At 44.7% G+C, this 14,125-nt stretch overlaps 1 protein-coding gene across 19 annotated transcripts in view; it reads right to left on the bottom strand.

Moving 5' to 3' along the window:
- Positions 1-14,125, bottom strand: part of SHANK2 (SH3 and multiple ankyrin repeat domains 2) — a 695,900-nt gene that overhangs the window by 421,567 nt on the left and 260,208 nt on the right. For all 19 annotated transcript variants that reach the window (XM_053285990.1, XM_053285997.1, XM_053285975.1 and 16 more), the window contains one exon: positions 4,741-5,047. In XM_053285990.1, the coding sequence (XP_053141965.1) occupies positions 4,741-5,047 (307 nt within the window). The remainder of the gene's footprint in view (positions 1-4,740; positions 5,048-14,125) is intronic.

Below are 14,125 nucleotides of genomic sequence, written 5' to 3'. Positions count from 1 at the left end.
AACCCCTGCTTTTGGCAGATTTGCATAGATGTAACTTTGCAGCCTATCACCACTGCAATGTATTTTTTTAATAGGCATTCACCAATTGATTCTATGGATATATGGATTAGAATACATGGATTAGATGGATTAGATATCTATATGGATTAGAAAATAAAGTGAAAATGAAAAATAAACCTCCTTCGTCTGCAATACATATAGACTGGGTAGACTATCCCTAATATTACATAACTGCCTAGTTCCGTGTTTATGACTTGTCAGTAACCTAGAATCATTTTACATTTCAGAATTATGCAAACCTACAACACAGTTGTGAAATGCCAGATAAATTCTATATTTTGCGATGTTACATTAGTTTTAACAACTCACACGCTACATGTTAAGATTATCTGATGGTTTAACAACTCAGATTGATTAACATGATCTCACATATCCTGAGAACAGCATGGGGCTATTCACATAGGCTATATCCTATTATAATAAGGTACATTTCCAACAATGGGGCATCCTGGCTAGTCCATTTAAAGTAAGCATTTAGCTATACTCCCATCATAGAGACCATTGAGTGGACAAGAAAATCCTTAGTTTCACAATTTAATTAAGCACATAATTATACTATGGGGTATGCCCCACATAACTATAGAGCAGAGAACAGCTGTGGCACTCCTCGGCATCTATAAGTAGATGCAAATCTTGAAATGATCAAAAAGAGTCAGTGCTAGATAGTAACTGGTTTAAGGAAAGACTTAAACCAATTAATATCCATCACTTACTGTTTTTGATCTTTTCAAGACTTGCAAGATCTGCTTTATTTCCTCAGCAGCCTAGCAAAACACAGGATTGAATCCTGACTTGTATGGGTGTAACAAAACTTTTGCAAAGGATCTACCCTTCTCCCTCCTACTCATAGTAGCTTCTTATATTCCCCAACTATTTCTTCTGAGGGTTGGAAGACCCTTGAGAAGAGGTGAGATGTATGTAGGGTGCTGCAGGGGGGAATTCACAAGTGCAGCTCTGTTTGAAGAAGGTACCTCCAACTGGTTTCTAGCAATTCCCCCTACAGCTCATTCCACTCCCTTCCTGAAAGGCCCCCCAATCCTCAGGATAAGCTTGGATGGCCTAGGAGGCTTCTAAGGGGAGAAAGGGGCTACAGGAAAGATCCCATGCATAGCTTTGGTCTGTTCACACCAGTATTCCTACTGGTTTTTGCTCATAAGCATACAAGAACTGCCAGAAATACTATACTGTTCCATCACAAACTTTATCAAGGCTAATATTCTTCTCTACGCACAGGTTAGAAAGGCTGCACATCCAGAGTTAGAAGGCATTCATCTGAAATGCAATACAGACATAGACCCTCTAATGTTATGTCTTGGAACTGCACCTCCAATTTATCCAACAGTGTACTGCAGGTGCCCAGACCTCCAGTTAGATTCTTCTGTGTATTCGAAAATGACGAATGCTGGTGCTGTAAAAATGCCCAAAGCAAGTCCTGCACATGTGGCATGGTCCTGTTGTCTCCCCATGCTGAAGGAGCACATTAATCCAGATCAACTAGTGGTTAGGCAAATTTGCTATTTGGGGAGATTGAAATGCAAATCATACCAATTTAAAAAGCCTCAACCCCATTTCAAACGGGGCGATGAGGCCCCATCAAGTTTTGGTCTGGCTGAAAATAAAGCTCCCCAGGCTCCCCATTCCACTTTCCCAAGCAAAGAAACCTCCCTTTGAGAAGGGAACGGGATAACCAGTGGTGGGGATTCCATAAGCAGGTGAAACCTTTCCAGTCTCCCCTTGCCTGGATTCATTTTAGAAGGCAGAAAGGCAGTTCACACGGCCGTTAAGAGGATTGGACAAGTGTCCTACCCAGCTTTGGGAGCTGTACATGCTCCCAATTTTTGATCCTCTGTTAGCAAACAATTGGGTAGAGGGAGGATTGACCATCTGTTGAGAGAGGAGGTGGGATGGATGGCTTTTCCTCCTACTTTATTAATAGGCTAGGAACAAGGGATGGGTAGGACAGTGCCATCCTACCCAGCTCCTTTCTTGCAGATGATCACTCCCCCATCCTCCTACCTACTGTAGATGTTTGCTAACAGGTAATTAAAAAAAAACCAGGAGCACACACAGTTCCTGAAGCTGGGAAAGACACTTGTCCAACCTCTTAATGATTGTGAGAGTTGGCTGCGAGAAAACTGCAAATCACATGCTCACTTATAGGAAATGAAGTTCCTGTGCAAGTCCTTCCCTTGATAGGCAAGGTTTGTTTGTTTGGTTTTGCTTGTATACTGTGTGGAGAGATGGGCTCATTTCACGCATTTTTAGAGCTCTCAAACAACCTTTGGAAAACCTTTTAAAGGAAAACACAAGAAATTGTTTTTCAAAATTAATTGAGGGGAGTTAACCCATTACAGGTGGACCATCCAAGCCATTTTGTCAAGAGGAGCTATTTTGTTAATCTTTTGAGGGGGGCGGAACAATTTCCCCCACTATTTTTCATGGGAAAATGGGGAATTTGGTACTGGAAGGGGCAATTACTGGATAGTTGGACACCAGCAGAGCATGGTAGGGCACTTCATTTGCTTTTAAAAAACTTGTCACGTTTGGGGGCCCTTTTCCCAGCCTCTAGGAACCTACCCCACCCCAATCCCACTGACTTTAATGCCCCGTTATCCGCAGTTCCATTATCCACAGTCCCCCCGCAGAATGGAACCCATGTGGATAACGGGTTTCACCTGTATTAGGCACAACATGATACTGAATACATCCCACATTTATATAGCTATGTGATAATAAGCTGCATCTTCAAACTTTGGAAAATGGCACCAAAGTAAGTGAACTTGCTTTCTCAGAGCCCCCCCAGTGGACCACAAAATAATCCTATACAATCATACAAAACCAGAAGTCAGCTGCCATATCTGATATTGAATAATAGGCTGTAGACATGCTGGACCAAACTCTAAAAAAAAAGTTGTTTCTACTAAGGGGATCAAAATGGGAAACGATGCCTCAGTGTGTGGTTTCGACCAGATATGCTGGGGACATTGGCCACTGCAGAAGCACTGAAATACTTTCACAGTATGCTGCTTTTTAAAAAGCAGATAGATTCCTTATTGTCCATGCCAAACAAATTATGCCCCTCTTATTGGAGCGGGATAGAGAAAAATTAAATAAAAAATTGGACATGCACATCCACCCCCGCCTCCCTGCAACAATCTACTCCAACAATGGAAAACTGTGCAAAGTACATCTTTAGATTTCTCCATTCCCTTCAAAAGGCACTTCTCCATACTTATTGGTCTGTGATGCAGTTCATTGCATTGAGAATTACATGTGATGAGAGATGTTGGCAGTGTGGGGAAGATAGGGTAGAATTAGTGTCCTTTTTTCTGGCAATGCACAGCAGTCTGTTCATTTTGTATACATGTGCTAGCTAGATTGAACCTTGTCCTTAAAGCCACTTGCAGATTCAAAGCAACTTACATCTTAATGGGTTATGTCCCTGCCATTTGGAAATTATGTCCTGGCCAGAGATCCTGGGCTCAAGACGTTCATTAATTGCTAAAAGGCTGGTGCTCCTGGAAGGCCACAACCTCACTCAGTATTTACCAATGAGTGATTGATTCACTGGACCTAGCTGCTAAATAAAAAGTTGCATTTCATGAATGGGGATCTAATGACAAATTCCAGAGCTCATGAAAAGAACGGCTTGATCTGTTTGCTAACTGAACATACAGTGAAAGAATCAACAATCGGCAAGTCACTGAAAATATGAGCAGAGAATCAATGCAGTCAATAATCAGAATCGCCCCACACCCTCCTTTCCTTCCTTCCTTCCTTCCTTCCTTCCTTCCTTCCTTCCCTTCATAATCAATGTTTATATTTAGACAGTTGACTTATCCCCTTAGCTAAGCAGGGTCTGCCCTGGTTGCATATGAATGGGAGACTATGTGTGAGCACTGTAAGATATTCCCCTTAGGGGATGGAGCTGCTCTGGGAAGAACAGAAGGTTACAAGTTCCCTCCCTGGTTTCTTCAAGATAGGGCTGAGAGATATTCCTGCCTGCAACCTTGGAGAAGCCACTGCCAGTCTGTGAAGACAATATTCCGCAAGATAGACCAATGGGCTGACTCAGTATATGACAGCTCCCTACGTTCCTATGATCCACAGTTATCAACATCGTGACCAGAGATAATGGGGGAAGGATAGTGGGGGGGGGGATGGGAACGTTTGTGTGTGTGTGTGTGTGTGTAAGTGCACTGCAAAGAACTGTAGAATCGTATGGCTCATCTGGTTTGTTTAAAAAAACCACCTTTAATGAACTTTAAATAATACAAAAGGGGAGATCAAATGGAAAAGTTTCAAAGCATCTAACAAAATGTCCTAGATTCAGAGACTGAAACCAACATCTCCACATCCCCACCAGGGCTGTCCTTAGAGAGCCCTAGTGGGGTGCGGGGCACGGGGCAAATCAGCCAGTGTGAGGCCCCCTTCCAATTAATTCTAATGGGGTTAAAAGAGCGGGGCCTAGGGCAGTTGCCTTGCTTGCCATGCCCTAAGGACAGCCCTGATCCCCGTCATATCTTCCCCAGCAATCAAAGTACACTAACCCTTCTTTTATTCTTTCTTTCTACTCTTCTTTTTCAGTTCCGCTAGGGCTAAGGGATGGAGATGAGGAGGAGGTGGTGGTAGAGGAAGGGGTGGGAGACATGGGATGAGGGAAATACTGACAAAAATCACCTGATGTGCCGGTGCTGCTGGCGCTTTGCATCCTCTCCTACTCTATTTAATGATGGTGAGCGGCTCCGAGAAGATGAAGTATAGCTTCCAACAGTTTTCACAGTTCCATTAGGATTATTCTGCATCTGTTGGAGTAGGTGAGGCGAAAGGCTACGGTGTGAAGAAGCTAAAGAGGAGGCTGACCAGTCAGGAACGTTGATGTTCAGATTGTTATCACTATTGGACCGGAGCAAGACACGAGGTGCTGTCAAGGTGCTCTGGGGCCTCCGTCTTCTGTTTGAGTAGGTAGGAGCCTCTTTAAATGGCACTGCATGAAAAGGGAGAAGGAAAACAAAATGATCCTTTGGTAAATACATCTGATTTCAGGCATATTTATCAGCCCAAAAATATTCAGCAATCTTTGGTATTCTATTCAATTCTTAATATGTAAAAAAGAAAGAAACTCTGCCTCAGCTGATTGTCTAATCAAGATGAACACTTAATTAGACATTATATTTACAGAGCAATTAAACATTAAAGATAATTTTCATAGGAAAGCACTCTTAAAAACAAGATTTTAGTGATAAGGTTCCACTTTCCCAGGGATGGTAGGGATGAGCCCAAAGTGTTCTGGCACCTTTTTGGAGAGGTGCTGAAATGCTTTGGCTCCCTGGCGCCGAAACGTTTTGGTGCGGAGTTCTCTTAAGATGAGGCGGGCAGGTCCTACCTGTCCATCCTCCAAGTCCCTGCCAGCCCGCTGCGGCACTATTGTTAGGGAAAGACTTCCATGCAAGCGGCAGCTTGTGCCACTTGCCCCTCTAAAATGCCGAGCTGTGGCGATGGGATGCATCCCCAGCATGCGCCAACGCCATTTACGTGCCAACACCACACAAGGGATGCTGGAGATGCATTCCATCACCATGGCATGCATTTTAGAGAGGCAAGTGGCACAAGCTGCCGCTTGTGAAGTCTTTCCCAAACAACAGCACCGTGGCAGGCCAGTGGGGGCTTCGAGGACAGGCAGATAGGACCTGGCCGCCTCCTCTTAAGAGAACCTCACGCCTCCCTTGGATGTGCACCAAAGCAATTCGGTGCATATCCCTAGTTTTTTGTATGGTAATAGCATCCATTTTTCCATATAACAACTAAAATTAATTTCTTTTTCTTTCAATCTTTTGCGACTCTTTAGTGATTTATCTTACCTAAACCTGTGGAAGCACAGGGAATTGTTTTCTTCCAGGGCTGTGGCGTCACATGAGAGGCATAACATATACACATGAATATCCCCCATTGTTCCATGTGAAATATCTTTGTCAGCACAGTCATGTAAATTTAAGACAAGTTGGTAAGCACTTAGAACACAAGAACAGCCCTGCTGGATCAGGCTCAAAGCCTATTTATTCCAGCATCCTGTTCCACACAGTGGCCCACCAGATCCCTCTGGGAAGCCCAAAGGCAAGATCTGAGAGCACACTCTCTCTCCTACTGTTGCTCCCCTGCAACTGATATTTAGAGGTATCTTGCCTCTGAGGCTGGAGGTGGCCTATAGCCCTCAGGCTAGTAGACACTGATAGACCTGCCCTCCATGAATTTATCTGAACCCCTCTTAAAGCCATCCAGGCTGCTGGCAGTCACCACATTCTATGGCAGAGAATTACACGTTGATTAAGCATTATATAATCTGAAGAAAGATATTGTAGAACTGGAAAAGGTACAGAAGAGGGCAACCAAAATGATCAGGGGCCTGGAGCACCTTCCTTATGAGGCTAGGCTACAGCATCTAGGGCTCTCTACCTTGGAAAAGAGGTGACTAAGGGGAGACATGATAGAAGTATATAAAATTATGCATGGAGTGGAGAGGGTGGACAGAGAGAAATTTTTCTCCCTCTCTCACAACACTAGAACCAGGGGTCACCCCATGAAACGGAATGTCGGGAAATTTATGACTGACAAGAGGAAGTACTTTTTTACACAGCACATAATTAATCTATGGAATTCCTTGTCATGGGATGTGGTGATGGCCACCAGCTTGGATGGCTTTAAAAGGGGCTTCAACAGATTCATGGTGGATGGGTCTATCAGTGGCTACTAATCTGGTGGCCGTGGGCCATCTCTAGCTTCAGAAGCATGATGCCTCTCAATAGGGATGGGTCCGGACCGGTCCAGAGCCCATTGTAAAGGCCACCGGACCGTCTGGACCGGTTCGGACCTGGCTAGTCCAGTCTGGGTGGAGGGGGTTCTTTTAAGGGCGGGGAGGGTTTACTTACCCCTCCCGCCGCTTTGCCCCCTCCAGCGCTCGTATTTACTGTAGAAATTGGGGCGGCAGGATAACTCCCTGCCGCCCCTTCTTGCTCCTCAATGCAAAAGGCTCCGACAAGCCTTCTGCACACATGCACGCCGCGCGTGAGCTTCACGTCTCCCCGACGCCGGAGGCCCGGTCTACCCGGCCTCGGCCCCCGCCGGCGGGTAGACCGGGCCTCCGGAGGCCCGGTCTACCCGCCGGGATGAGGCCTGGTAGACCGGGCTCGGTGGCCGGAGGCCCGGTCTACCCGCCGGCAGGGGCCAAGGCCGGGTAGACCGGGCCTCCGGCGTCGGGGAGACGTGAAGCTCACGCACGGCGTGCGCAGAAGGCTTGTCGGAGCCTTTTGCATTGAGGAGCAAGAAGGGGCGGCAGGGAGGTATCCTGCCGCCCCAATTTCTACAGTAAATATGAGCTCTGGAGGGGGACAAGTGGAGGGAGGGGTAAGTAAACCCTCCCCATCCTTAAAGGAACCCCTCACACCCCTACCTCTCAATACCAGTTGCAGGGGAGCAATAGCAGGAGAGAGGGCATGCACATACCTCTTGCCTGTCGGCTCCTCAGAGATATTTGGTGGGCCACTGTGTGAAACAGGAAGCTGGACTAGATGGGCTATGTGCCTGATCCAGCAGCGTTATTCTTATATTCTTATTGTGTGAAAAAATACTTCCTTTTGTTGGTCCTAGATTTCTTGGCAATCAGTTTTATAAAATGATACCTGGTTCTAGTGTTATGCTCTATATTGTTGTAGTAAATAGAGGATTTAAGACCAGCCTTCATCTCAAGGCAAGCCCATGTGGGGAAAAGAAAAATGCTGCATCATTTCCTCCATGTTTGCTCAACACATGCAGCTCCCATGTGGTGAGAAAACTTGGTAGGTTTCTGAACGATTAACATTGAACAATTAACAAACCCCTTTTTTCCTGAGTTAAGAATCCACTCAGAGGCAGGTAAAGTCCAAAGAACAAAAAAAGAAAAACTTTATTCAAAATACTAGAGACTGCTTCAGTCTGAGGCTCTCTCAGCTTTAAGTTACAGGTTAAAGGGACACTTTGACTACAAGAATACTTCAAAAAGAATACTTCAAAAAGAATACTTCAAAAAGCACCCTCAGATGATATTGGGGTGGCACACTTTTAAAATCATGGTTATTCAGTAGCATAGAACAAAAATGCAAGAAAATACAAAAAGCCCCCTTGAGAGTTTACAGAGACTTTTACATTGCCCTAGTTGGAAAAGGGCACTGGCTCAGTTTGCCTTGATTTGTTACATTACAAATAAAAACACAATAAACCATTTGTAGGGATTTGCATAGTACAAAAAGAAAGATATCTAACGCACTTTAAGAAACTGTTCCCTCGCTAAACCCTTCAGAAACCCCAAAGCCCTGGTTTCCTTCCTCCTTGAAACTCACCCCAAACTCCAGGAGATTTCAAGCTTCCTGCAATCCTGTCTCTCAAGGATCTGCAGATGTCCTTTCCATGAGAGAATTCTTCAGGCTAACTTTTGATTATGAGGCAGCAAAAGCCCCATTGCTGCAGCTCACTCAGCCTTCCGCCCATCCTCTCTCATCCCCCTCCTAGCTCCTTCTGAGCACAAAGAAAAACCTTCACTTCCTGCTGCCAGGCCTTCTACTGCCGCCAGGCCACCATGTGCTGAGTGGCTGATCCCTAGAGGTCACTGCCTGTCAGTCAGGATAGGGTTCACTTCAGGTTCACTCTTTAGGGTAAGGGAGGGCCGATTACTACAATTGTGCATACATCTCACAAAGCAGAGTAGCCTACAACATCAAGGAAGCTATTTAGACACACAGTGGATCTTGCTGGATCCTGCTGAGCTGTTGTAGGCAGAATCACAACCCCATCACGAAGTTCTACACTGAACAGAATTTGGTCACCATCATAACTAGGAAAAGAGATTTACCTTAGTATTTAAATACACACAAATGTATATAAAATAAAATCCTGATACTATTTCTCATTACCAACTAATTCAATTCAGTTTTGTTATATAGGAAGCCGAGACTATTGCATCCCTTCTTGACTGAATACTATTCTGAAAAGGTTTTTTCTGCCTCTTGTTATTTGGAGATTGTAGGCTATTATGAACATTGAACCCAGAAGACAGTGATAAGCAATGGCCTTGGATCCATGGCTAAATGATTGCAGGGAGATCATACTGGCTGACATCCAGAGCTGCACCACAAAGATGCACCATGAAGATGCACCCATGCTGTGGGAAACTTTCCTACAACTGCTGTGCAACCCTCAGGGACATATTTTTGGGTGACACAGGGCACCTTCAGAGGCAGCAAATTTAACAGCAAATAGTCAAACCCCCCCCCCCCCCCGCCGGCATACTGTATGCCCAACACGACATAGCTAGGAAAACTTCCTGGATAACAGTTTAATAGCTTGGCCTGTGGACTGCAAATCTAATCTCAGCCATGTAAGCCACTCTTTCTTAGATTCAGTTCCATTCCAGTATCATGGGAGAATTACACTGGCTTAGTTTACAGGATTGTGGTTAGAATTCCTGAAATGATTTATGTGAAGCACTTCAAGCACTTGGCTTAACTGATAAATATTAATAAGCAAATATTATTACAATAATCCGTAGCCAATCAAAGGTAAAGCCAAGTAGTATTGGATGTCTCATGATGGAAGAGGGAAAGGGAGAGAGAACTTCAAGAAAATACTGATTTCACCTACAAATGTTGTGTGCACATGCCATGTCATTTTTATACAGATTTCTCCTCTTCAAGATTCACCATGGACATGACCTAACCATCAGCTGAGCTGGGAAATATGTTTTCCATCAGAGTAAAAATTGACTGATAGATTTTCCTTCTACCATTACCATCTACAGTTATTCCTTCAGCATGAAGCTATGGTATTTCTGCATTTTGTCTCAACTCGGATGCTCCCATAAATCCTAATCCCGGTGCTGCCTGCCACCTAACCTAACATTTAACCTTGGCAGTCTGGGTGATCGCTGCCAGGTTAAAAGGCTTCCCTTTGGCCTGCTGCCATACACTAGAGAAAGTTTGTGAAGGTGGAAGTCAAATGAATATGTGACTTGTCCAATGCAAACCCTCACAGTTCCCTAAGCTACTTCGTGTGAGTGAAGGGGAGATTCTAACTAAAAATCTGTTCCATTTTTGCCTTATTTTGCTCTATGCTGAGATGCATGTCATTCTTCAGAGGCAAACGTTATGTCTCCACATTCTAAGAGAAAGGAGTTAAAAGGATTGGCATAGCAAAGGCAGAATGGGCTTGTGTTCATGTCTGAACCTGGGTGGCCTCCTCCCCGCTTACCTGCTGCCACCTGTGCTGCTGGCTCTGCCCCCCACCTCCCAGGCCTTGCCACTGCCCGTGCTGCCACTCCCACTCCCCATTTCTGCCCTCACTCCCACCTGCTGCCACCTCAGTCAATTTCTAGGGTGGTCCAAAGCAAGAAAGCCATGAACAGCCTTTCTGCTTCTAGGTGCCCCAGGGCCTGCTGGGATTGGACCATGCATCACTGGGAATGGAAGTGATGGGTGTGAGAATGACAGCAGGGAGCAGGAGAGGCACCACAGGTGGTGCAAGGCCTGGCAGCTAGCTCCCACAGCAGTGGTGGGCAGTGGAAGCAACAGCTGCAGCAGCAGGAGTTGCTGACTGTCTGGCAAAACAACAAGAGCGGCCAGCCAGCAAGAAGAGGGGGGAAGGTGCAGGTGAGTGAGAGGGCCCCCAGATCCCAGAGTACCTGTGTTATACTAGGGCATTTTGGAACACTGGTAGCTCTACCTCTGGTTAAAAGTGTCCTGTTTGCAGACTTTTCTAGCAAACAAGATGTGTTCTGCTGCATATTGATGATGATGATGATGATGATGATGATGATGTATTTATTTATTTATTCGATTTCTATACCGCCCTTCCAAAAATGGCTCAGGGCGGTTTACACAGAGAAATAATAAATAAATAAAATGGATCATATGTGTCAATGTTCAGCTTGGAACAATGCTGTGGAACAATTTAACTACTTCCACTTGTTGAGCCTACTGGATCAGATTAAAGGCCTATATAGTCCAGCATTCCAGTGTGTGTGTATGTGCGTGCAGTGGTGTACTTGCAAAATGGGAAGTCCAGGTGCTCTCCATGACAGTCTGCCCCCATGGCCAGATCTTCCACTTAGAGAGATGCAATAATTTTGAAGTTTCTGTTACAAGAAGTCAAGGATAGTGTCCTAATCCTACATGTGGATTATTCACCCTCATGTAGTTATTCACCCAGAAGAGCAGTCAGATTGTTAACCAGAAAGGGTGAAGGATAACAGAGGATACACCCTTCCTTGTAAGATTAGTAATAAAATCAATCATAGTCTGATATTGTTATACTAGCTGAACCAGCGCACAGCATCTGTGCCGCTAGTCACTCCTCACCGCTTCCCCCCGCTTCTGCCCCAATCTATTCCCAGTCATTTTCACCCGCTGGCCACCTCCTTTGCCAGGGCCCACCACCTCTTCCACTGCTCTCCCCCCTCCCAGCCCCCATGCCCACCACAACAGCTCCAGTTAACTGTTGCTGCCAACAGTTGCTGCACCAGCCTCTGCCCGGCAATTTTCAGAAGCCCGCCGCCGCCTGCTCAGCCGGGCTCCTCTCGGCGGCACGGTTCACCCGCCCACGGCCTCTTCTCCTCTCGCCTCCCCTCGCTAGCCGCCCCCAGCCGCCAAAAATATATATTTGTATCTTGTTGACAGATCAGATGGAAGTGAAGTAATCACTGTAATTCACTCCTTTCCTAACTGTAATACATACTTGAGTGTTTTGGCTTGCCTTAAGACAGTATGTTCCTTAGTTAATGTTGGTTCTTCTTTGAAATATTTTTTTTATTTCATTGGAATGAATGCTAATATTTTATGTATATTTTATGTTTTATGGTTTGTAATTTGTTTGGTACTTGCCTTGTTCTGTGTCCACTCCAAGCTCTGTAAGGTTGGAGTAACAAATGTTGTTACTTCTGACAAGCAGCTCTGAGGTAAAAGTTGCCAGCTGCAGAGTTTTGGAGGGAAAGTTGTAAACTGTTACTATTGGTTGACTCCAGGCAGAAAAAGAAGGTTCTAGCTGCCTGAGGCAACAAACTCTCTCATTGGCCAAGGTATTCCTTTGGAACTGAATAAATGGGAGACCGTGTTACAGCCCAAGGGAGAGTCAGGGGAGAGTTTTGTTATATGTTTTGCTGCTGAGTGTTGTATGAGCCAGAAGGCTAGAACATTAGCAGTATAAGATCATGCTGAAACTGCTTGGGAAGTTAGCACTGAGGGTCTTACTGAAGCCTGCTAAGCCTTGTGAGGGAAGGCTAGGAAATTGCTTGGTTGTATTTTGTAATTTTTGTACACTTGCCAACCTAATCTTTCATCTACTGTAAAACAAAGTGTGAAGGGGTCATTCCTTCACACTTCTTTTAAATTAAAACACTTATCCTAGCAGAGGATAAGGGTGCAACATTAATCTTAAAGGTTAGGTTTCAGTGCCCTGTGCTTTGCCTTGAAAGGGCACCAGCAATAATGTCTGCCCTGCCAGGTACATGCTCCACCTGCAGTTCAAATTCTTGCAGCTTCCAGTACCATCTCCGCAATTTTGAGTTCCTCATGGTTTGGATCCATTGCAGGGCATGGTAATCAGTCCACTGAGTAAAAGGTTGTGCAAAAATAAATGGTTGTCCTGTGCTCAAATTACAACCAGCCCTTTTTTTGGGAGATAGGAATAATTTATGGATAGGAGAATAATTATTCTCCCTAAGCAGCAACTTTCTGCTAAGATAGGCTACAGGATGTTTAACGTTGTCATTGTTCTGTAACAAAACTGCTCCCAAACCTGAATCAGAGGCATCTGTAGCCACAATGAAAGGATGATCAAAGTATGTTGCTTTTAGTACTGGAATTGTCCTTAAAGAGTCTTGCAGCCTTTCAAAAGCAGTTTGACATTAATCAGTCCATACAATCTTGTTGGGTTTACATGTCTTGGTTAAGTCAGACAAAGGACTAGCAATCGTCTCAAAATTTGGGACAAATCTTCTATAATAACCAGCAAGACCCAGAAATTATCTGAACTGTTTCTTGGAGTTGAGGGCTTTCCAGCCCTTAATTGTCTTATCCCACAAGTGAGTTGCTGCTACCTTATCTGACAAGGGAGTTATGTGCCCATTTCCCACCTTGTCTCCCAGATAAGTAACATCAGGCAACCCAAATTGACATTTGCTCAGTTTTACAGTAAGTCCAGTATCACAAATGGTTGACAACACAGACCTCAAGAGTTGTACAAGGTCATCCACACATTGACTAAAAATGGCAATGTCATCAATATATGCAAGGGCATAAGCCCCCAGACCATTTAACAGACCATTTATTAACCTTTGAAGGGAAGCTGGAGAATTCCTTAAACCATAGGGTAAAACATTAAACTAAAAAAAAAAAAAAGCCCATCAGGAGTAGCAAATGCTGTTTTAGGTTTAAGTTCCTCATCCAGTGCCATGTGCCAAAACCCTTTGCACAAGTCAATGGTGGAAATTTTTTTAGCTCACCCTAGGACATCCAGCAAATTGTCCATCCTAGGCATAGGAAATGCATCAGGCTTTGTGATGGAGTTTAATTTCCTATAATTAAGGAACCTTATAGTGCCATCTGGCTTTGGCACTAGCAACACAGGAGATTCCCAAGGACTGAAGGAAGGTTTGATTACATCCAGTTTCAACATATCCTCTACCTCCTTGCTAACGTCTCCCAAAACTTTGCCATTAACCCTGTAAGGTGGTAGTCTCAAGGGTAAGTGGTTTCCAGGGTCAATTTTGTGCACAGCTAAGGTGGTCCTGCCTCGTTGGTTTTGCCAGATGTCAGGGAACTCCCACAATACAGACTTTATTTTCTCCCTGTCAGACCACCTTAATTTTTATAGGCTACTGTCCTCTAAGCATAGTGCCAGCATGTCCAACAACTCATCTTCCTGGTCCTCTTCTGAACACAAAGTGGTTCCAGTTATCCCAGAACTAACCCATCTCTTCTATAATATGTAACTGTGTTGGGACTTGTACATTCAATAAAACTGATCTGCTGCAGAAACTTGTTTC

Source organism: Hemicordylus capensis, chromosome 1, assembly GCF_027244095.1.
Source record: "Hemicordylus capensis ecotype Gifberg chromosome 1, rHemCap1.1.pri, whole genome shotgun sequence".
In the NCBI taxonomy this organism is placed as follows: domain Eukaryota; kingdom Metazoa; phylum Chordata; class Lepidosauria; order Squamata; family Cordylidae; genus Hemicordylus; species Hemicordylus capensis.
This window is presented reverse-complemented; position numbering and strand designations above follow the sequence as displayed.